The following is a 23,739-nucleotide window of genomic DNA, read 5'->3' as shown; positions in this document are numbered from 1 at the left end:
CCTGCACCTTCAACAACAACACTGAAAACTAAAGTACTAAACTGAAAGTTTCCTTAAGGACAGTGTATGAGTACATTTTCTTGGTTTGTTTCCTCTGCTGCTGGTCAGGTATTTATTAATCAGGAGGAGGAGAAACACTTTAAAAGAAGCAATGCACACAAATTCAATAAGAATCTTGACTTTATGTGTCGTGTTCTCATTTGGGATTTAGTGTCATTTTTTTCACCCGCTCCTTTTGCATTAATAATGTCTTCCTTTTCTCCCTGTCACATAGTGAATAATATGAGGAAGGCTTTGTATCGGCTGGATCCAGGGATCAGACTGCAGGGCTTCCATTGTGCTTAGACCAGGGAGCAGCATGAGAACAAATCGGTGAACTGCCGCGGCCTGTCAAACCCCCGCCCTTGTTGCCACCAGCTCCACCAACTCAGCTTTTGGAGGGGATTCCTGACACTTCCTCTCTGCCTGACAACTTGCGCCAAACACCATGGATTTCGTGATACCCATAAGCAGTCGAGGCATGATGACTCCTTCCAGCTCTGTTCCTCTCCTGGGCCCCCGCAGCAGCTGCACCAGGCATCACTACCAGGGGGTCAAGAGAAAGCTGCGGCCTGGACGGATTCTGGGCTTCATCATCAGCCTGGTGGTGGTCTGCACAGTCTGTTCATGGAGTGCCTTGTCTTTTGCCACACTGGTGGCCACCGAGCTGGATTCGGCCTCCGAGGGCTCAGCAGAGGCAGCGGTGCCCCAAAGAACTCTTCTGCAACACAAAAACCTCTCAGCCACTCCAGGGGACATGCCGGTTGCCATGAGATCATCTGATATGGAGATGAATCACGGAGATTACCCAACAGACTATTTCACTGTGGAGGAGAGACGTGAGGGCTATGTGATATTTCATATGTTTGGCATGTTGTATATGTTCATATCCTTAGCCATCGTCTGCGATGAGTTCTTTGTCCCGGCGCTCACTGTCATCACAGAGAAGCTGGAGATCTCTGATGATGTAGCAGGAGCCACCTTCATGGCGGCGGGTGGTTCAGCCCCAGAACTCTTCACCTCCGTCATAGGAGTCTTCATCTCCCACAGTAATGTCGGCATTGGTACCATTGTGGGCTCAGCTGTGTTCAACATCCTGTTTGTGATCGGGATGTGCGCCCTGTTCTCCAAAGAGGTGTTGAACCTCACCTGGTGGCCTCTGTTCCGAGACGTGTCGTTCTATATTGTGGGCTTGCTAATGCTCATCTATTTCTTTCTGGATAATCAAATCACATTGGGGGAAAGTGTCAGCCTGCTGCTGTGCTACACCTTCTATGTGACATTCATGAAGTACAATGCCAGTGTTGAACTTCTCATCAAGAGCAAGCTGGGCAACAACCAGGTGGACGAGCTTGAGAACGCACCAAAGGTAAGTCTGATTCCTCAATCACATTTCCTTTGTTGTACCCGCTGTTTCCACTCTCCACTGAACGGCAGGAGCGCTCGTGTTTTTTCACCCCATCATGGAGGACCACAACTGAATCTTATGCTTTCTTTCACCCCACTGTTCTCATTCACTGATTGACCCCTGCAGCCACTCAAGAAGCGTCTCCACGTCAGTGTGTCAGACAGACTTCATAAGACAATGAAGTGAGAGTGCCTTGAAAGATGGAAACATCAGATTAGGATCAAAGATGTCTGACGTGGATGACGGCATTGTATCACTGCGTGTGTGGGGTTTTGTTTTGTTTGGTTTTATATCCATCAATCTTTTGGTAATTGATCAGAGTAAAAAAAAAAATTGTTTTCTTTCACCCCCCCCCCCCCCCCCCCCCCCCAAAAAAAAAAAAATTTCATCGAATAAGACCACAGACAACAATATGGCACCTGATTCTGAATATAGTAGTGTTCCTGTCTTGGGAATCTGTGAAGGTGTTAAATTGAGGCACAGAGGGTGTTAAAACAGACGCTGCCAAGATCTCTTGATTTCCTCTCTGGAGGGATATAAAGATTTGTCCTAACCTGCCACCTGTGCAGCTTATACAGTGCTAGACAGAGAGCCAGACCACAGTGTCTTCGTGCTGACTAAGTCTATGAACAAGGCCTCACCTTTAGTCACTACTTTTAGTAACTGATCCAGACCTGAACCCAGCCAGGCTCTCAGAAAAAGACTGATGTAACAGAGCTGTCGCCATTACAAATTGATTCATATGCAATAAGCATTTCTTTGTGAAAAGCATTTCATAAGTGTCTCAGTGAGTCGTGTTTATATATGGTCACCTGTATTTAACATATAATTAGATGCTACTGATTATTTTCCACAGAGCTGTAGAAGCATCATGAGATGAGATAATTTCAAATAAACCTACAATGTGCAAAATGTATTCAACTTTCAGTCAAATATCCCAATTGTTGAAAGTTACTCTATAATAATTATTGCATTTCAAAAACTTTTAGTCACCTTCTTTTCCCGCTCTTCAAAGATTACATTGCTTCTCATTATTCTGTGTATTTTTTTAAATTTCATGCCCAGAACTAGTCATTTTGGCATTCATCGCCTGTGCTCTGTTATAATCACACTGGTGTCTATTTGCAATCCTTCAGACAGTGCAGATGAATGTATTTGAAGTGACATTGTAGAAGGATTTTATATGTGATCCTGTGTGATCCATTCAGTGGAAAACTAAAAGCAAAAACACAAGCAGAGAAAAAGACTGAACTTAATCAAATAGGAAATTCATGTAACATCTCTCCAAACCCATCAGCACACACACCCAGGGTCCTCCATTTCAGCTCAGTCACACCGAAGATCATTTCAGAGTGAAGGAAGGAAAGCAAGAGACGTATGACCTGTGGCAGACTTTGATGATTTCCTTCTGTTGTTGAACGGTGTGAATTTTAACAGACAGGATGTCCACGCCAATGAAAACACACTTACAATAGCAGTCCCTTCACAGTCACTGAGGCACTTCATGTCAAAGTAGAGTTTGAGATTTCATTGCTGCTGGACACAACTCACGCACAAACTCCCCCACACATATGCACACATACAAATAAGGATATTATTGTTTTAGTTTATTCACACTTGTCTCTACATCTGTTGTATGCTCTGTCTGTGTGTGCAGTTGGAGTCAGATCTGTTGCTCTCTGATGTTGTAATCTCATACGGCGCTCAGGTGACAAATGCTAAAACTACTGTTGGCTGATCTTAGAGCAGCTTGCCTGTAGCTTAGACCAGCATCACCCATCACCAGTTCTTCAGGGGCGTATACAGCGCTGCATTGATTTTTCTGGGAGAATTTATTAAACACTATGAGCATATGAAAAAAAATAATAATATATATATACAGTATATATATATGTATATGTGTAGTTGCTCTAAAGCAAAATTTTCTTTTCAAAATGCAAGTACAGTGCCAAAAACAAATGCAGCTGAAAAGATGCTCACAACACTTTTTATGGCCAGTTGTTTTCTGCAACAAAGGATCATCAGCTTCCAATGTGGTTGTAGCTGCTCCTCAGTTTCTCTGCTGGTAAGCAAGAGGGAAATGCTCCATCACAAGCATGAGTAGCTTTTCTGAGGCTTTATACAACGCTGAGTGATTTGTTGCTGCAGTGCAGTCACGCAGAAATAAAAATTTGTAATTTTCCATGAATGTGTCCAACTAACTATTGATTAGTAACAGTTAATTTAATACTTTCCACTTTCTTTTATTATCCACAGGCACGTTAACGTCTTTTTTCATTGTAATTCATGTATTAAGACTGAATTACAGACAGTAACAATAACATGTTTGTTTTTCACAGGCCCCATTGTCAGGATGATAGTGTATATCTTGTGTTTGTTGCACATTTGTAAATGTCACACTGGCTATATTTGTCCTGAACCTGGCAGCCCATAAACTGGTGGGCTCATCGAACCTCTGTCAGTATCAGTGCTGTTACAGAAGCTCTGTTTGACATTTGTGCCCTTCTGGGAATCAGCTCATCTTCAGGTCGCTTCACTTCAACCCTAGAACAGCTTTTCTCTTTCTGTCGTCGGGCACTTGATGTCCAACTGTCTTGCCCTCATGTGTTGGTAGCTGCTAAATAATCCCCCGGGGTTAATGCTCTCCAATCCCATTAGGGCCACTAATAATAGTCTGATGGTCCTTGGGGGAGCAGAAATTAGCAGATCAGAGAGACCAGATTGAATGCTTTTGTCAGCCATGTGGTCATTCTCATAACCCAGTGTAGTTTTTATTTTGTGCATGATTTAGTGTGTGTCTGGCAGTTTTGTGTATTATATATATATTGCAAACTGGTTTTAAAGTGAACCAGAGAGAGACCTGCTGGTTTGCTTGCTGATTGCACTAAAGATGCCGATCCTCTCTGATCCTCTAATCAACTGCTCACCTGCTGTGACGACAGCAAACACACAGCCCTCCACAACACTGGGCTTGGTTAGCACCGCTGCTCTGCAGAGAGCAAAAAATATGTTCAATCATACATTTATCTCCTGCATGCATCACGATCCATCCAGTGTTGCAATGGGATCTAACAGCAGGCTCCTGACAGAAGATTCATTAATCTTATTTGGATACTGATTATAAATCTGAGGATTTTTGATATTCATCCAGAGTACAGATAGCATTTGATTTTAAATATCCAACAAACTCCAGCTTAAACAATAAAACCATCTTATGCATTTCTTTGCACTGCACAGTTCACTTCTGGGGTCAGCACAAAGCGTAACGGATCAGTTTCGCTGCCGTTTGCGTCAGTTTCACAACAGTGTCTTTGTGTTCTTACATCACAGTGAGCTTTCTCAAAATCTGCTGACCTAACAGGGCAGTGGCACTCTGCTATTTTTAATTCACCCTCAGCTTTTAATTTCATGCTTTATCAGCAAAATTGCTGATGATTCCCTGCTGACTGACTTGTAAGGAATAGCTGTTTAGGTGAAAAAGAGGACAAAAAGGGGAGCAGGAACTCAGTGACACAGGATGGTGAAAGACATATGTTAGACAGCTGACTGACCTGTGAATGTTGCTGCAGGATTTCATGCAGAGGCTTGGTCTAAAAGTGGTGATCTCTGCCGATTAATCCTGGCTAAGTCCAACAGCCCGACAGTCAGGTGGACATGGGAGAGATAGAGAGAGAGAGAGAAGGAAAGTAGACGTGTGGATGTTTTAATTTTTTAAAGGTGAACTGTCGGTTCAGACATTTGAGTGATAAATGGGCAGTTTGGTGTAAATATTCTGGCTCCACGTCACCACTGTATACATCAACACTCGTCCAGTGTCTGCAGCTTCCCAAACAGACCGGGGGATGCTCAGTCCAAAGGGCACAAATTGTTTTGTGAAGCTTTTCATTCTTTTTCTGCACAGAGCATCTTGAAATCACACAGTTCACTGTTATAACCTGAGCTGAGTCTCACAAATAATTCCACTTCCCAAAGTAGATTTTCACACTCAAGTATTGCTAATTATTCATAGTTTCCATAAATATCTGCTAACTTTACACAAAAATGAAAAAAATCCAATCAGATGTATACATTTTTGACGTTGCGTTGTCATTCAATGAAATGAGAATGACTCAATTCATAGAGGACCTGAAAGATGAAAGATGTCTTTCAGTGGGTGGAAGGTTCAGAAGCAAAAACATGAAAATCATTTCACACAAAGGACGACTTTTAAAAGTCCAAGTTTGTCCCAGCAGACCGTTTGGCAGGCTACAAGTGTGTTTTGTCACCCAGCAGCTCTCAGGAGCCATGTGAGCATTAGACAACATGAACTAAGTCCACAATGCTCAATAATCACATGGGCTGCAAAGACAGGTGGCCTCTGCTTCTTTCTCTTATATCTAGCTTTGTATATACAACTGTACAATTCTACAGACAAGAGAAAATTGGGCAGACATTTCTGAAAGTATATATCCTGTTTTTTTGTTGTTTGTTTGTTTGTTTGTTGTTGTTTTTTTCTAACTCAGTAGTCTACTGGAAACTAACAGCTTGATCCAATTACATAATGTTCACACAGATGAAACTAAAAACAAATCAAACAAATCTGAACTGGTTTAACAACTCACTTTAAAAACTCTCCTTCATGAAAACGTCTCAACAAAACCCTCCACTTCATTTTTTTGCTGTCTTTTTGCTTGTAGTGTATGAGTAGCCATCCTGGTATGAATTAGGATAAGTGTAAAAAGAATATGAATATTTATGCTATGTGAAAAAGACAAAAGACTCAAGAATAATTTACCTCAGACAAAATAGTGCTCAAGTCACCATCATCTTTTATCAATTAAGTAGTTTTAATTTCTGTTTATTCTTTTTATTTTTTGTTCCATTTGTCTTAGAAAACATAATTGGTATGCACAAGCAATTGATTTTTTTTTGGAAATCCAACACTGTAATTCATTCACCTGTATTGAGTGAAGCAGACAGCTGTTGTAACCAGTTTATGAAATCTGAATTCAAAGGATCTGGTACCACAACAATATCAGATATAAATATCCTGTATATGATCAAAACCACTGCTGAACCGACACAACCATCATTTAGACTTTATTTATTAAATTATTTTTCGTGGAAAATTGTCCAGTAAATTGTTCTAATCCTTGGTTCAGTAAATTCAACTAAACTGAGTGTAATCCTGCTGACAGATAAACAAACAGGTTAATATTGAACTCCCTTGTTGGAGGAAAACCCATCTACACTACATGTTGCCATATTTACCCATCAAGCTTTATGTTCCCATTTGTTTTCTTGAACATTTCCAAATCCCTGACTCCCTCTCTGAACCTTCCCCACGACAGTCATCACCACGTCTGTACTTTTTACAAACCCACACCACAGTCTCTGTCTGTCTCAGCCGGTGGACTGTGTGTGTTTGTGTGTGTCTCTCTATGTGGTGGCACCACTGTGCTGTATATGTCCTCTGAAGAAATGGCTGGGGTTGAGATTAGTGTGAGTCTTTTCCCTGTGTGTATACGTATGTGTGTGTGTGTGTGTGTGTGTGTGTGTGTGTGTGTGTGTGTGTGTGTGTGTGTGTGTGTGTGCGCGTGTAGCAGTCTAGTCCTCATCCATAAATCTCTGGTTCTGGTTTGCTCCCTCTATTGATTGTGGGTGATGTGACTAAAGGAAATTGGCAATATTTGTTTAGAGTTAAAGATGTTTTCCATAACTGTCACTGTCGTATTGCTGGTGAAGCTACTTCATGTTGTCAGTCAATTAGTAAGTTAGAAATTCCAGAAATGTAACTAGAAGAAACAAGTTGGACCTTATATCTCTCTCAGACTCAGACCGAACTCCACATCCTTCTTCTTCTAAGTTCTGCTTCTAAGTTTTCTGTGCAAATCTACGTCCTTTCTGTGTTATTTTCATGAACTCAGATGCATTTTTAGGCTTGCATCTATCTGAGTTTACTAACTCTAGTTTTTCACTTATCCCCTCCTCACCATGCAGCTGCAGCAACTCAATCCTACAGCAGCACAAACTTAAAGCTGGTGTCTGATATGTTACAGAAAACAGGAAAGAAACAGCTCATTGTAGCTCATTTATGTGTTGGATTGCAAATAGCACTTGTGTTTGTGCTACTGAATCCACACCCTGTGTTTTTACAGTGCAGTAAAAAAAAAAAAGACTTCTGTATCTATATCATGTTTCTCTGTCTGTGTTTTTCCTTGAAGGTGAATGCACCAGGAGATGATGAGAACAAGCTCACTGTAAGTCTGTTTTGCGTGTGCAAACGTATGAAACAGTGTCTGGTGCTGGTCATAACGTAGTGTAGTTTATATTGGCATCATACTCTAAACAAAAGTGTTAGAAACGATTATGTAACGATAAACACCAACCCACATAAACTTCACGCCCCCACAGAGATGCAAACAAATGTGACATGAGCAGCTGTTGGTTTCTCGTTGAGCAGCTGCTATTTTATTTACATATTTTTTTTATGTATTTTACTTTTACTTGCACATCCTGTTTTTCTGTAGGACTCTCATGAAGACTGATACCAAGCTGTGGGATGGGTACATGCATATAAAAACATTTTTCTGTGTGTTTAATTTTTAAAGGCAAAACCCAGGTTGCAGAGAGAAGGCAGCTGTGCTTCTCTGCACAATTCACTGATGAGAAACAGCATCTTCCAGCTCATGATACACACACTGGACCCCCTTAGTGATGAAGGTATCGGTAAATAAAAAAACACACAGCCCGGAAATATCTATAACAAGATGTGTTTGAATCTTGTGAAAGATGTTGAGCGATGAAAAACTCTTCTTGTGGCAAATGAAGTAGCTCTTAAATTAAAATAATTTGGTAAAGCTGAAATATTACAAATAAAGGTCAGTTTTATTCACTAGTTGTGACTACGTATCGGTCGCCTTCCCAATGTTGTGCTTCGTGCCAACAGTCCTATTGCAGTGAAACATGTCATTGAACAGAGCATTAATCTCAGATGCTGGGCTGGTTTTAAATGTATTATTTGGTCTCCCTGTTTCTGTTACAGGACGTTTCAAAGAGAAGGCGTCAATCCTTCACAAAATGGCTAAGAAGAAGTGTAAGGAAGATGGTGTCAGTGCCAACGGTGTAGGTGAGTGAGAGTCTGTATGTCTCAAAAAGAAGCAAAAAACATTGCAGTGTGTGGGTTACCATAACTGAATGGACATATGGATATATCATTTAAGGTAAAAGAGAGATGGCCGGCGATATTGCTTCATTTTATCTTGGCTTTTAGGCCACAACAGTATCAAAACATAGCTGTATTTAACATCTAACGTATTTATTAAGTCGTTTTAATGATATTATATGGCTTTTTCGTGTGCCTCCATTTTTCCTCAGTTGCATTGGATATTTGTCAATTTGCAGACTTTAAACTTAAAAAAGAATTTGTTTCTGAACATGCAAAATGGTAAACACCCATTTTAATTTTAGTTTAAGACTGTTCTCATGAAAAACTAGAGAGAGTTATACCCATTTTCTTCTACCCCTTTCTGTCTTCCTTCAAGCTGATAAAAACATCCCCAATAGTTCAAATGTTGCAGTGGAAGTCACACCGCCCATGAACGGTGTAGCAGGAGGAGATGAGGTTTGTCCACTTTTGTTTCCTCAGCTTTAACATCAGTGTAAATGTCTCATACTTCAGTGTATATATTCTGTATCATTTATGAACTTTTCCTCAGGGTGAGGAGGAGGAAGATGAGGACCAGCCTCTGAGTTTGGCCTGGCCTGACACCACCCGGAAGAGGCTCACCTACCTCTTCATCCTGCCTATTGTCCTTCCACTGTGGCTCTCGCTACCAGACGTCAGGAGAGAGGTGCCAACACACAAATAAACAAAAAACAAACAAAAAAAATCTGTTAATACCACAGCATGTTATTATATTACATTTAACTGAGGAGCTCATTTTTCCTTGCATGCAAACTAGCAACTGTTTTTATTGCAGGTTCCACTGTTGTTACTGATGAAAACCAACTTTCTATACATTTTATATGCATTTAATGTGAAACCAGAGACCACTGCTTTTTAAAAATTACGTAGATTGATTGGTTGCTTTGAATTTTTTCTCTTTTAGACCTCCAAAAGGTTCTTCCCCCTTACTTTCATTGGTGCCATCTGTTGGATTGCTTTTTTCTCCTACCTCATGGTGTGGTGGGCTCACCAGGTACAAAATGCACACAAACGCACACATGCATATGAAACACAATTCAAAAGGTTGCCATGAAATCTATTTCTTTTCATTTATGTTACCTTTTGTAACATGCGACGACTCTGCTGTCTGTGCTGCATTTTGTTCTATTTCTGAAGCCATTTTGGAGTTCAGCAGTCAGAGTGTCGAATGTGTGACCGCAGCAGCTAATCCTGACTAATCTGCCTTGATCTAAAGCGAGATCAACCTGTAATGCTCTTTTTTAAAAAATCTGATGTAAAGACATGCCTGTGGCTGGAGGTCATATTCGTCATAAGGCCACAGAGGAAGTGCATCTGTCGTTTCACAACACTGTTGTTACATTTTGCCTAAAAGTGATTGATAGAATAAAGGCCAACATTTGATTATTTTAAACATTTCGAAAGAAATCCCGAGTAAAACTAGTAAGAAGAAACTTGACACAATGATGTTTCACAGCTGCAACAAGAAGACACTTTTTAATTTTCCTTTTAGGTCGGAGAAACTTTCTGGATCACGGAGGAGATCATGGGTCTGACCATATTAGCGGCTGGCACCTCCATCCCTGACCTCATCACCAGCGTGATCGTTGCACGAAAAGGCCTCGGTGACATGGCTGTGTCCAGCTCTGTTGGCTCCAACATCTTTGATATCACTGTGGGGTGAGTCCAGGGAACAACAAGGAAAACATCATCTCTAATGGTTGTGTGGAATTCCTCATAAACAATCCCAGAGAAAACTCAGATGACACTTCTTTGCTCTACCTTTCTGTTTTCTCCAGGCTGCCCTTTCCCTGGCTCCTCTACAACATCATCAACGACTTCAAACCGGTCGAGGTGAGCAGCAACGGCTTGTTCTGTGCCATCGTCCTCCTCTTCCTCATGCTTCTCTTCGTCATCATCTCCATTGCGGCTTGCAAGTGGAGGATGAGCAAGCTGCTTGGCTTCCTCATGTTCCTGCTCTACTTCGTGTTCCTCATCATCAGTGTCATGTTGGAGGACAAAATTATCACCTGTCCCATCACAGTCTGAGAGAGAGAGAGAGAAAGAGAGAGAGAGCTCAACACCCAGGAAGCTGAAGTGAAACATAAATGTGCTCATGGGCACAGAGATTTTCTATAGGATTGTAAAACATGAACTCATATCTGTCTCACACAGAGACACAGTAGAAGACAGACCGCACACACCCAGATACATATACACCAGGTGTCACACTGTACCTGCACACACACACACACACACAACAAACACAAAAACATAGACAGCTTGCATGTTCAGACTGGTGCATCACAGCCCTCTGGCAGTGGCAGACAAACCCGTCCTTCGTGCATGGATTTATGTCCTCCACCAGGAGAGGCGCTTCTCTCTTTGTACCATTCAGCTCCGTTCAGTAGAGCTGTTGTTTGAAACCAGTTGAAAGCAGATGATGGACCTGTGAACTGAACGCCACCAAGGATGGAAGTTTAAATCAAAGAGCATCAAAGTTTCTGTTTTTTTTTTTTTTTTCCTTCTTGTCAGCTAAAGGGTTGTGTGGCAGTATAAGAATTTCCTCCACTACTCAGGCAGGCAGGCAGCCATGATAACATATGAACTGAATTCAGATGCATTGAAAGAGACTTCATTTTTGTTTGCGGAGAGCTGGAGAGATGAGGAGAGATCCCCATGTCGGGGAATGGAAAATCACATGGAACGCCGGAAAAGTGTGAAAGCTGCTCAATAGACCTTTAACAAAGAGAAATGTTCACTGTTGATAATTCCAGTGTGTTTTCAAGTACGGTGCATTGTATCTCAGGATATATTTGGCAGAAATTGTTTCTTTAATTCCGAATGAATGAATGAATATCTGTTATAGAACACCTGAAATACAAAGTAGATACAATAGAGAGTGCACAGACAGAATGGACCAATGTTAAACTGACTAAGATTTCATCCTGCTGAGCATTTCTGCTCATTTTATTTTATTCCAACTGTACTGGCATTTTATGAGACTGTGAGCATGACTTTCTCTTTTCTGTCTTTTTCTCTCTGCCTTTACATGCACCATTCCAGAAAGAGAGAGAGATTATTTCAATATCTGGACTAAACCTGGATGGTTTTGGTGTGTGGAAATGCACTTAGTTTGAAAAGAACAGCGCCATGTTTTGCATCTCAGTAGAAGGGCAGTCTGGACAATTGGTGGGCTAAGGATAGTGGATTTTTTAAATGATGTACGTAAGAAAAGGAGTTCATTTTCAATGGGCATCATCGGGTTTCTGTACAGTTTTGATGCAAAAGATATTGTGCATGCAATATTTTTCTCACTGATGTTGGTCTTTTGTACTGTATGAAAATGAAAAGGCCTAATCACTATGGTCACATACATACTTTTTTGTGCTCAGTGTGTGATACACAGTGGAAAAACGTTAGACTAAAATAGTATCTCAAACATCAAGCAGGCCCATATTTCTGTCTTAGAGTAAAACCTTGTTGAAGAGATTCATTTGATGAGATTCACTTTGTGACAATTGAGGATTTTGGCACAAACTTTGTAGTTGTAATTCATCACTAGGGTCCTGCTACAGTAGAAAATTATAACTTACTTTATAATAGTTCCATTCAGCCCAACACAACAGCAACCCACTCTACATCTGTTGCACCACCTAATGCACCTGGACTGCCTGACTGCTATCAACCTACAAACTACAGCACACAGACAGTCTTGAGATGTAAATTTAACCATGCTGGAATATCTCAAACACACTGCAGCTCCATGTTGGAAATGTTGAGAGGAGCAGCCCTCTGCAGGTAGAGGAAAAAATCCTGCATGATCCACTACAGACCAGCTGACATGATCTAAAAGCTTGGGTTACTATATTAATGGAAAGGTTAGAAAATAAATAATTTCACTCTGGGTACTGATAAATTCTTTCAGATTCTGATTCAGATTTTCACTGTTCATCTGCTCTTTATGTCAAATATATGAAGTGAAACTGAATGAGAGGGATCAAGTATTCTCTCAGCAATGTCGAATAAGCTTCATCAGTCTGGAAGAGACACTCGGAGGAAGCTCCTGTGGATTCTCAGAATAACATCTGTTCAAAATAATTGCTGGTTCCAGCACAGACCCGGAACAACACGTGGAGAAAAATGAATGTTGGGAAAGCATAACGAGAATGAGGATGAGGAGCACCTAGTTTACTCAGATACATCTCTGCATTCAGTTTGTCCAAGTGACGTAAATTGAACTGTCCACGAGAATCAATCCCAAATATTTCCAATCATTGAAAAAAAATGTCTGTTTTTTTGTATGTCTATAAAACATTTGTAAACTTTAAAGCAAGACTATACATTAACTGCTGTATGTAATGGTAGTTTACAAACCTCAGCAACAACTTATAATCTCGGAGTCCAGCTTCATATTTAGCCCGTCTATGCAGTATCATTAATTGTTTTTTGATGGCTCCTCCAAATGTGAGATACGTGTGTCTGAATGAATGCAATTAGAGATATTTATAACAATTAATCCTCAATCAGTTTGAATATGATGACAAATGGTAAAATGCTTTTGTATTTCCTCTGTATGTAATGCAAGAATGAAACCATATTTATGTACCACTTGAATTATGTATTATACTGTAAAAACATATATCATTCAACAGTGTATAAAGTGTTGTATGATCAAATAAATGGAAATTTAAATTTTCACCACTTGTCTGGTCAGAAACAGACGAAAGCTGCTGCAGCTGTATCTTGCTGTGTCATAATATTGATCAGTTTTACTGATTGATCAGGTCATATAAGATTAGAAAGCTAATGAACCGCTTTAAAAGTCATTTCATCAATCATGATCAGATTTTCAGTGTCATCTGTCAGGATGTGATCTGCTTTTCTTTGTCACAAGCCTCTTACTGCAGCATGGATTCAGTGAACACCAGAGGACATTCATTAAAGGACATACTCACTCGTCTGCTCTTCAGGACACTCATTTACTGGACTTTAATATCGGCCATGCAGCTCTTTAGAGACGTCTGTGTCTTACTTACTTCTTCAGTGGTAGAATTTGAGTTTATGCAGGGCAGATCGACCTTCCAGGCTCACTGGGCCGCTATCAGCCCCTGACAGCCACTGTTCCTCTCGCATTCAGTGCAGCATGCCATTTGATTTGCTGCTAGCCTGAATATAAATATTCCTCACACATCGTCAATAAAGACTGCTGAGGACACCCAGACAGCAATATACCGCAGCTGCACCTTTGCATCCACACCTGGTTGGATGGCATGCTGCATGTGCTTTGATTATATGTACCCTGACATGCAATATACGGATCTCAGAATAAAAGACTAAAATCATTTGCTCTTGCTGATAACAAAATAATAAATACAGTGTCTTTGTACGCTCCTGGATTGTTACCTCCTTTTTCCATCACATCTTCTCCTCCCTAACATGTACATGGATCACATGACGCGCACTGTACAACTCTACAATAACACAACAGCTCTGGATCATTGGCCCTGTGCGCTGTGGGCCCTTCCTGCAGGGGGACCCGGCGGCAGTGATGCGCCTCCGCGGTTCAAAATAAACCGAAGAAGAAGAAGACGCAGCCGGATGCGCACGTCGGTCGCTTTTGTAACAACAGCGTCGCGTTGTGACCGACTGAACTCATCTGTCGGTGATTTTAGTCATTCCCATGTTGTTGTCGGTGTTTTGACAAACGACATGGATCCCTCGGAGTCAAACGGGCTGAGCGCTGCCGGTCCCGACCCGGAGCAGAGCCCGAAGGCCGAGCTTTCTGCGGCGATGCGGGCTAAAATCGAGAGGAACCGGCAGCGCGCCTTGATGCTCCGGCAAGCCCGACTGGCGAGTCGCCCTCTGTCCGCCGTGGAGGGCGCGATCTCGGCCAAAGTCTCCAAGACCGTCGACTCCGGGGCCGGCTTCTTCATCGACGAGGAGGAGGACGGAGAGGAAGATCAGAAGGTGAAGAAGGTGGTCCACCTGCCAGGTGTGTGTGTGTGTGTGTGTGTGTGTGTGTGTGTGTGTGTGTGTGTGTGTGTGTGTGTGTGTGTGTGAGAGAGTGTGAGAGAGAGTGAGTTTGTGTGTTTATTGTGTTTGTGTGTGTGTGTTTGTTTGTTTATGTTTTGTAACTTTTGCCCGTACAACATTTAACCAGTAACATCTGTCCCTGTTTGCAGCTCCAGTAATTGAACCAGACTACCTGCTGTGTGATGACTGTCAGAAGCCCTTTATGGACTCCTACCTCAGCAATAGTTTTGACCTGTCTGTGTGTGACAAGTGCAGGTACACACACACACACACACACACACAATTACCTTACTGTAATACAGTGACACAGATGAAGAGTTTGAGCGTCTTTCTCCACAGAGACAATGAGGAGAAACACAAGCTGATCTCTCGAACTGAAGCCAAGCAGCACTACCTGCTGAAGGACTGTGACCTGGACAAGAGAGAGCCTCCGCTCAAGTTCATACTCAAGAAAAACCCTCACAACCCTCGCTGGGGAGATATGAAACTCTACCTCAAACAACAGGTGCTTTGATTGTGTTTACATTTCAAGAGAGTAAAATGTCAGTCAACATTTGTTGGTTCGACTTTCTTTATTGTCAGGATTTTCCGTTTTTTATTTCTGTTATTAAAAATACTGACAGATTTTGAGCTATTGTTTGGATAAAACAAGACAGTTGAGGATCTGCAAAGTGTCCTAAATTTTTAAAAATGCTTGTCATTGTTCTGTAACGGTTTCTTGCCAAAACTCGGCCTGAATGCATCTGGCTGACTTGTGTGTTTCTGTGCACTCGAGGTGGAGAAGAGATGTTTGGAGGTGTGGGGTTCAGAGGAGGCTCTGGAGGAGGCCAGGGAAACAAGGGAAGAGAACAGAGAGGTGCAGAAACAAAAACGCTTCAACAAGAAGGTCAAAGGTTGGCTTTCCCGTTTGAGACGAAACATGTCAAGCCAGTTCCCTCGTGCCTTGTTTAGATACAAACATTTGTGTGTATCTGTGTCAGAGCTCCGTAGGGCGGTGAGGAGCAGCATGTGGACCAAAGACACCAGCGTTCACCAACATCAGTATGGACCAGAGGAGGTGTTGGATCCGGAGGAGGACCTCTACAAGAAAACATGCACTACGTGTGGTCATGAACTCACATATGAGAAGATGTAGACACACTCGCATACACACTCTTGTTAAAGGCGACAAGATTTGGTGCTTCCGTTCTCACACAAATTCTCCAGTGGTATGCTTGTTTTTTCATGTATTTATTTTTTTCACTCATGGATAAAACATTTTTGTTATTTAGAAGGAGCTATAAATACTGTATGATGGTCTGGGACAGTAGCTGTTCTTTTTACATGCCTGTCCCTTGCTGTAGGACAGGGATGTAGAGTCATGGGATGTTTTAGATATTACTTTTTGGATTGCATGTGTAGACCACAGCTTTTCTTTACTTCCTGTAAGGAATTCTTTTTCAAGTTGACCAAAAAAAGGAAGCAACAATATTTAAATCTGCAGAGTCTTGTGTAAAACTAAATTCATATTTTCCTCAAGAATGAAATTCTAGAAAAGCTTCTCTAAAATACTATGTTTGTTCTTCTCATGCGTTCCATAACATCACCTTATAATTTACAATGTCATACAAATAATTCAGGTATCCTTTCTCATTGGGTGCAGATGTTGGGGTGGAGACCGTCCTCTGGTCCAACTCTGTTACGAAGTGGTTCGGTCTTGTGATGTGATTTTAGCACATTTAAGGTGGTTTGTTACAGATGTGACATGGGTTGTAACTGATAAAGGAGCAGTACTCAGGACTTATTTTGATAGTGCCACGACTATGATGAGATTGAAAGGGGATTTTTGTCTGGTGTATGTCACTTTGTTTTAGTTGGAAAGTTATATTTATGAAGCTAAATCAAATTAGGAGCAACATAAGTGTGCTTAAGCTGTTTTATAGCTCACTTGTTAACTCATGAAACTTTAATGCAGACTTTAAACTTGTTTTGGCCATATTTGCCTTTGTATTTCTTAGTAGTTGTACTTTCAATAAAACATTTCAGACTTTGGAAATTGATGCTTTTTGTATTTTATTCCAAATCTTTAATAACAATCACACCATGTAATAAGAAAATTAATCTGCCATTCAAAAATTTGTATTCAATCTCAAAATGGTGGAAATTGTCTCAGTGGCAGTACACAGTGCCTGGCAGTTGAGGCTGCTGTAAATCCCTGCACTCAAGTTTGCAGGAAACTATTTAAAAATCAGTTTCCTGAGATGTTTGCAGTGACAATGTTGAACATCTCATATGGAGGAATCAGTACTTCATCCTCGTCTGAGTAGAACTTGAGGTAGGCAGCCGAACACATTTATCTCAAAGCAGGTCCTTTGTCCAAACTGACAGGTTTCTGTTGAAGGAGCCAAAGTGGATGGTTTGTCCAGATTTGCCAGTATTTTGCTCCTCTGAAAGGTGTTGTAACAGCCCCTTTGGTTCAGTGTCAGGAGCTGGATGGCATCAGACAGCAGGAAATTCAAACAAAGCCTTGTGGGTGATCTTCCCTGTGCAATCTGCAGTGTTCAGTCAGTCATGGGACCCAGCCGTGCAGGCACACAGGGCCAAGTGATTCCAGGACAGAGGATCATAGACATCCTTGTTCTTCATAGATGCAAGTTTAGGCACCCATCATAGTTTTGTGTACGTGGTGCTCCTTGGCAGGTAGTGACGTTTGTTGGAACAGCCATAATACATGTTGGACTCCAGAGACAAGCTCGGAGGGATTCTGAAGAGCCCTGATAGCCTCGAGACGCTGCATCTGCGCATGGAGGGAGGTATTCTGAACCTTTTCAGAGGTCAACAGTGGGTTCCCTTCATCATTTGTGGTCTCCTGTGGAGATAGTGTCGACACATCCAAGTGTAAGGGGGGGGGGGGGGGGGGGGGGGGGCATTTACTTTATATTCCTGAGACAACTCAAGGGATTTTTAATTTCCTTACATTTTTTTTTATTGAAAATGAATTTAAATGTAAAATATCAAGGATAGTAAATATTTTGTATAGAAGCATAATCACATTTCATTAGATACATGAATTACACTTATGGTTACAGTGAGAACACCCCATTTTACTGTTTGTATCTGCAATTACCATCTCTGAATCAACAGGTCTTGTTCTCATACAGAAGCAACCAACTGGTTATCCTTCAACATGAGTGCCTGAAAGAAACTTTGCTTAAGGCCAAATAATCAGATGTTACCAGCTAAAGAACGTACACAGATGAAGTTTGATCTTACCAGATAATGAAGCAGGTGATGTGTTTGATGGAGCTAGTGGGGTGTTTCATCTGGATGAAACTGCTTATATCAAAAGGGGTGTGTTTGAGGGTTTCATTGTTAGGTAACAATCAGTTGTGCATCTGACAGTTTGGCTAAATGGGAGAGGAAGAAAGAGGGAAAAAAAAAAAAACAAAAAAAACCCCTGCATTTCCCTGGAATTACCAGATACCAAACCTAAATTTGTCACCTACCACAGAAGATTATAGTAAACAAATACTGACTATTAACCATTAAGTTTTATTTTTCCCACAAACATTCCTGATCCCATGTAATACATTATGTTTGAAGCAGCAATAAAAATTCTCAAATGCCAATGCACAAGCATAACGTGAAGCGCAAATCTTGCAGTTCCTGAGAAAAATTTTACCCAATTTTTGATTTGGACTCAGCTCACTCATCTGGTGGGATCGTCGCCACATCACTAGGCTGAACTTCAGCAAGTCAGGACTCTGCTATATGGCATTATCTGATGTGCCATCAACCTTGAGATGGCAGACAAGTGCCACCCTTCTGTACTGTTATGTTTCATTTTGTGCTCATAACACCTGTGTCACTAGTTTGCGTGAAACTGATTTATGCAAAGATTTATTTATTATGCCACATGAATTAAAACAATATTCAGGTTGAGTTTAAAATTCAAAGGCTCCCTGAACATCAGTGCCATGAAATACAAATGCATCAGTCGCAGCACCCTTGACCCCCTCAATCTCATCCTATAGAGGAAAAACAAAAAAATATATAAGTGCAGACATTACAATTTACATTCAAATTAGATTCATGAAGCAAATGCCTTTAAAGTTCAAAGTGTAATATTTCACACTTACGCCAAAGTACTTCTCTATGAGGTTATGTGCAGCCTGGTACACCAGGTCATTGTCATGGTTCTGCAGCATCTCAATACGATCCAGCCCCCCTAGCTCTTCAACCAACAGGCTAAGTTTCTCTGTCTCGCCAAGCTTCTCTGCTGCCTGAGTGGGGTGAGAGGAGGGGGCGAAAGAGGAAAAAAGTCACAGCAACTAAACCCATCTGACATGTCAGCTCCATTGAGGTTGGAGCAATCTGAAGTTTTAGACCCCCAGTTACCATGAACATGTTGTTGATGGCATCCAGTATGACCAGAATGACTTTGGCATCTTTAACCTGCAGCAGGTTGATGATTGCCTCCAGGGCACCACTCTGGACCAGAGAGACCACCTGCTCCACAGTGCCCCCACTGGTGAAGTTGGTCACTGCCCACACTGCTTCCCTCTGAGTCTTAAAGTCTCCCTGGAAGCAAACATGCATCTCCAAATTTGGTTCTTTAATTTCAAAGATAAAATGCACATTTCTGGTTCACTATTAGAGCACATTTATGATGTTTGCATTGCACCATGTAGATGAGCCAAAAAGTTGTTTGTTTTTATGCATTTGATTCCAGGCTCTAGAGCCGTTGCTCAGTTAACTTCAATTTTGCTAAAATGAGGGCTCTGGCACTTCCTCATCTGAAAAGCATATGGGGGAAATCATATAAGTGCTGCATGCATTAAAGCAAAGTTCACAAGATTCTGAGAAAAATTTAACAAGCCATTTCAGATATTCTGGTCGAAGTAGTGCATACTGCTTGAAAGAGCAACATTTCAAGAATGGCTCTGGCCCTACTCCAGTTGAGTTAGTAAATCACAATCACTCAAGTACTCACATTTCTGAGTTGTTCTACCAAAGGTGGGAGCAGTCCACAGGTAATGACCTGTTGGATTTGCTTACAGGGTCCTGCTGCGATGTTTGACAACGCCCACGCTGCCTCCTTCTGCACACTGGCCTTAGGATGCCTCATTAGTTGTGGTAGGATGTTGAGAACACCAGCATCAATTGCCGTCTGAGTTTGTACATCAGAGCCGCTCACTATGTTCCCAATGGAGCGGAGAGCTGGCGTCTGGAGAACAGTAAAGGCCATTTTCAGTTGCCCATCTTTTTAGCCTACTGGGTCACTACATTGGATCATTTTGATATTACCATGACACTCAGCTCCTTGTGGCTCATGAGCTCCACCAGTCGAGGAACGATGCCAGTTTTTACTACAACGTCGATACGCTCATTGTCCCCATCTGACAGGTAGGAGATAGCCCAGCATGCATCAGACAGGATGTCCTTGTCGCTGAGATGGAGTAACTGGATCAGCGAGGGAAGCATCTGAAGGATAGTTGCAGTCCATTGTCATCTCAATATTGTACACCACTGTGTGGGGAGGGGGTAGTGTTGTATCACTCACCTGCATGACTGCAGGCAACGGTGGACATGGGTTTTTATTTCGGCACAGGTTGGACAGAGTCCATGTCAAGTTACGCAGGTAGCCAACCTATAACAGAACCAGTAACAGTCTGTACAGTAGCAAAACCTCATTCACCAGAAATCTGTTGCTATTGAGAATTACTGAAATCTATTGGGGCTAGATTGCAAACAGAACAATTCTGAACTGAGCTTCGAAATCTAAGCCACAAGGCTATATTGAATAGTTTCTGATGGTTAAGCAATAATGACATTTGTCATACTTGACTAAAACAAACTGGTGTACTATTTGATCTGGTCTTGTAAACTTGACTTACTGGTGTGTCAGGACATATGCGGGAAAGCAAAGCTGGGATGACATTACATTCAATCAAGATGTCTCGATAAGCTGAACCGTCACCTGTTTTGGTACATTTGATGACATTAGTACAGAGTCAAACAGTCCATATCTGAACTATGAAAGTCAGTGGGCAGCCAGCCACCCACCCAGGCTTTGTCCTTTTTCAAACAATAGAATTTTTCTACTAGAGCTCAGATAAATAAAGCCGCTCACATTTGGATATAATGGCTAACACATTTTTCCTTAAGATTTTACCTGCAATGTTTCCAATAGCCCAGACAGCTTGTTCACTTATGTGCAACAATGGTGAAGCCAGCAAAGCGATGAAAGCTGGTACAGCCCCATGTTTCACCACCTGAAGGGCATAAAGTTCTGTTTATTCTGGAAGATGGGTTCATGATGTTTAAGGCCTAAGCTCACCATGGACTGCAAGAACCCAAGTTAGAGTGAAACCAGTGACATCAGGCTACTTAAAGCTGCACTTGGCATTATTTTGTATACAGCGTTGACACCTGTTGTGTATGCCAAGACGTTCCAGAGGCGATGTTCGTCAGGGCCCAGGCTGCCTCAAACTGCAGACTGGGCTCATCATCCAGCAACAGAAAGGACACAAAATTACTCAGCAGGCCAGCATCGATGATTTCCTTCATTGGAGGGTTACGGTCCTGAGAAAGCAGCTTCCTGTAAGAAGAGTTCTAGTGTCCCATCATTGAAACCACTTGGAAGCAGAAAAACTAGAGCAATATCCAACTGAGTCTGGAGTGACAGCATCCAAAATGCACTCACCACTGTCCAGGGAAGGCCATTAGGAAGTGCTGTCCCACTGTGTTTTGAGAATTGTACAGTACAGTGGGCACATACTACATAAAAAAAAAGTCTACAAACAACCAAGCAAGACCAGAAAAATAACAGCATTTGAGGAGTGTCTGATGAGCGAGTCCAGACTTGGTGCCTGATCAGGACTGGACTCACCTGGCTGCCTGGCAGCCTCTGGTCTGAGCCTCCCTGCTGCCACTGGTCACATCTCGAACTATGTCCTCCATGGAGCAGGGGGAGCCCTGCAAAACGCGTCCCAGATGTTAGAGCACGAAGAACGACGGCCTCAGTCTGTGGAGGTCCGTCAGAACTGACCATGTCCTTGTACTCTGGAGACAAGGCCTCCTCGTCCGGGAGGGACGACAGCGTTATGTTCCTCCTCTTGAGGAAGCTCTCATTTTTGTGAGCTTTGCGCAGCTCCACGCATTCCGTGATCCTCTTCTCGCGGAGCTTCTGCAGGCGGACAGCGTGCATCGTCGGTTAAAACACAGGAGTCAGAGAAATTAACGAATCAGCAAGTTCGAGCAGGACTTACGGCCGGATCTTTTCCCTTGTTTTTGAATTTGGAGAGACGCTCGTCCGTCATGTTTTTGGTTGGCATGTTGAGGCCGATGGAGCTGCAGCGCCCTTCCGGAAAGTCGGCCTATAAGGCCACCAGCAGCTGCAGCTAATTGGCGTTAATTAGCAAAACGCCTCAACCGGCCCGCGACGTTCAATGACGTCACCACACCTCTTCCGGTGTGTGTTTAGCAACAGATCTATGATAGAAACCCATCAGCTCAATATCAGTAATGATAAAGTAAAGCTTGGTTTACAGTGTCTGTCATTGTGTTTCAATAGATGGCAGCACAACACAACTTACACTTGTATGCAGTGTTTATGTCTGAGTGTGTGTTCAAGTAGCTTTAAATGAGAGCTGTTATACCACAAGACCAAAGGAAATTCACAGAGGCCTCATGAATCCATGTCCACGCTCAACCCAAAAGATCGGTGACTGCTTCCTCCAAGGCAGCTTGGGGCAGCTTGGACATTTTAACCGGTCTCATTCTATCACAAATTGAAAAATAAATGTAAATAAATGGCCAAAATAAGTGAAGTGTAACAAAGATAGACAGGGACAAAAGCAAAGCAGAAAACAAATGTGACAGTGATGGAGTCTGGTCTTCCTCTGTAACAGCCAGGAAGGGCTGAACAATTGCAGACAAATTGGAGGCTTCCCCCTAACACACACACACACGCACACACACACTACACAAAACAAGATCACATGACTCTGAGGGCTGAGGCCCATGTGTAAACACATTCAGTGCCTGTGCAGCCTCATTCCACCACCTACCTAAATGTAGGCTCCAGACCTTATCATGGTGGTTTCCTCTAATTCAGACACTCCACACAAACAGGCCCCATCCACACTAATGTGGGTACGTGAGAAATTCGTTCATTTAAAATCAATAAAATGTAAAACTCATTCATTATCTATACTACACGTCTGTCTTGGGGGGTTGGGGGGGGGGCAAAGCCCAGCTGACAGTGGCTAAAGGCATGCATCCTCACTCATACTTACAGTTAACCTAATGATGCGTGTCTTTGGACATGGGGGCGAAACCAGAGAGCCCAGACTGAACCCATGTACATACAGAACATGGAAAGTCCACAGAAATGGATTGAACCAAGAACCTCAGGAACATTGCCAAAGCATGCACAGTGTAACAATGATGATGGCAATTGTGTATCCATCAGAAAGCTGCGCAGTGGTGTGGTGGTTCACACTGCCACCTCGGATCACAACAGTCCTGATCTCAAGGAAATGGATGGATGTGTCAGTCTGTTTTGCCTCGTAGTAATATTGCATTGATGCAGCTTCACCAAGCCAAAATGTAATGACGTATTGTATGTTTGTAACCACACAGTGGATAGTTTATAATAAAGCACATGGAGCATATATTGTATCTTTTTAATAACCATATGTTGTTGAATCACACTTGTTTTTATTTTTGTCTTTTGAACTTTTCACCAGTTAAGTAGTTAGGGTTAGGGTTAGCAACAGTGTTAGTGAACAGGTTGGATGTTGGGAGAAGGTTTAGTATCACATTAAAGTGAGACACATTAGTCACTTCACAGAGCTAAATCAAAATATATTTTTAAAAATTGGATGAAAAAGCATATTTCACATGTCTTGGCAACTCCCCTAACATTTTCAGTGGCTCTGCTCTGTTTCTTTAACCCAGCTTTGCTTTTAGTCATTTCCCTCTGTCCGGCGTGAGAAACAAGAGAGGATAAACACAGAGGGATGATTTCATTTGTTCTCATGCTCTCTACTTTTTATCATCATTGACACAAAGGTCAGAATGTGCTTCAGAGGACGACTGGGCTGCT

The 23,739-nt window shown here is 42.0% G+C and overlaps 3 protein-coding genes across 6 annotated transcripts; 2 read left to right on the top strand and 1 right to left on the bottom strand.

The window, feature by feature from the left end:
- LOC115040692 (solute carrier family 24 member 2) lies at positions 1 to 13,264 on the top strand. Of its 3 annotated transcripts, none has more exons than XM_029497652.1 (9): positions 1 to 1,408; positions 7,651 to 7,686; positions 8,038 to 8,149; positions 8,472 to 8,555; positions 8,971 to 9,050; positions 9,151 to 9,279; positions 9,538 to 9,627; positions 10,126 to 10,292; positions 10,412 to 13,264. In XM_029497652.1, the coding sequence occupies exons 1-9, from the start codon at positions 488 to 490 to the stop codon at positions 10,659 to 10,661; spliced, it is 1,869 nt and encodes a 622-aa protein (XP_029353512.1). In that variant the 5' UTR covers positions 1 to 487; the 3' UTR covers positions 10,662 to 13,264. The 3 variants fall into 3 exon arrangements, with proteins under 3 accessions (XP_029353512.1, XP_029353503.1, XP_029353493.1); XM_029497643.1 differs by having other exon boundaries at positions 9,145 to 9,279; XM_029497633.1 differs by having other exon boundaries at positions 8,038 to 8,155; positions 9,145 to 9,279.
- Positions 13,265 to 14,210: 946 nt separating this feature from the next.
- On the top strand, positions 14,211 to 16,678 carry xpa (xeroderma pigmentosum, complementation group A). Its single transcript, XM_029497687.1, has 5 exons — positions 14,211 to 14,607; positions 14,798 to 14,903; positions 14,988 to 15,153; positions 15,424 to 15,541; positions 15,629 to 16,678. Exons 1-5 carry the CDS (start codon positions 14,214 to 14,216, stop codon positions 15,781 to 15,783), a joined length of 939 nt encoding a protein of 312 aa, XP_029353547.1. The 5' UTR covers positions 14,211 to 14,213; the 3' UTR covers positions 15,784 to 16,678.
- A 1,836-nt stretch (positions 16,679 to 18,514) lies between these two features.
- kpna7 (karyopherin alpha 7 (importin alpha 8)) lies at positions 18,515 to 22,057 on the bottom strand. 2 transcript variants are annotated; one of them, XM_029497665.1, is made up of 12 exons: positions 21,899 to 22,057; positions 21,679 to 21,816; positions 21,520 to 21,605; positions 21,060 to 21,228; positions 20,803 to 20,902; positions 20,525 to 20,607; positions 20,191 to 20,277; positions 19,935 to 20,111; positions 19,621 to 19,854; positions 19,026 to 19,208; positions 18,767 to 18,910; positions 18,515 to 18,655 (listed from the first exon to the last, which is right to left on the bottom strand). In XM_029497665.1, the coding sequence occupies exons 1-12, from the start codon at positions 21,962 to 21,964 to the stop codon at positions 18,572 to 18,574; spliced, it is 1,551 nt and encodes a 516-aa protein (XP_029353525.1). In that variant the 5' UTR covers positions 21,965 to 22,057; the 3' UTR covers positions 18,515 to 18,571. The 2 variants fall into 2 exon arrangements, with proteins under 2 accessions (XP_029353525.1, XP_029353535.1); XM_029497675.1 differs by lacking the exon at positions 21,899 to 22,057 and having other exon boundaries at positions 21,334 to 21,605; positions 21,679 to 21,740.
- Between the last annotated feature and the right edge of the window lie 1,682 nt (positions 22,058 to 23,739).

The sequence above is a fragment of the Echeneis naucrates genome, chromosome 1, assembly GCF_900963305.1.
Source record: "Echeneis naucrates chromosome 1, fEcheNa1.1, whole genome shotgun sequence".
Classification (NCBI taxonomy): Eukaryota; Metazoa; Chordata; class Actinopteri; order Carangiformes; family Echeneidae; genus Echeneis; species Echeneis naucrates.
This window is presented reverse-complemented; position numbering and strand designations above follow the sequence as displayed.

Bases quoted from the DNA above. Each gene is read 5' to 3' on its own strand.
- xpa (XM_029497687.1), top strand. From the start codon at position 14,214: ATGCGCACGTCGGTCGCTTTTGTAACAACAGCGTCGCGTTGTGACCGA. The intron at 14,904-14,987 runs GTACACACACAC...CTTTCTCCACAG, and splicing joins TCTGTGTGTGACAAGTGCAG to AGACAATGAGGAGAAACACA. The intron at 15,154-15,423 runs GTGCTTTGATTG...TGTGCACTCGAG, and splicing joins AACTCTACCTCAAACAACAG to GTGGAGAAGAGATGTTTGGA.
- kpna7 (XM_029497665.1), bottom strand. From the start codon at position 21,964: ATGCCAACCAAAAACATGACGGACGAGCGTCTCTCCAAATTCAAAAAC. The intron at 21,229-21,519 runs GTGAGTCCAGTC...CTCTTCTTACAG, and splicing joins AGAGGCTGCCAGGCAGCCAG to GAAGCTGCTTTCTCAGGACC. The intron at 19,209-19,620 runs GTGAGTACTTGA...GTTTGCTTCCAG, and splicing joins TGGTAGAACAACTCAGAAAT to GGAGACTTTAAGACTCAGAG.
- LOC115040692 (XM_029497633.1), top strand. From the start codon at position 488: ATGGATTTCGTGATACCCATAAGCAGTCGAGGCATGATGACTCCTTCC. The intron at 8,556-8,970 runs GTGAGTGAGAGT...TCTTCCTTCAAG, and splicing joins TGTCAGTGCCAACGGTGTAG to CTGATAAAAACATCCCCAAT. The intron at 10,293-10,411 runs GTGAGTCCAGGG...TGTTTTCTCCAG, and splicing joins ATCTTTGATATCACTGTGGG to GCTGCCCTTTCCCTGGCTCC.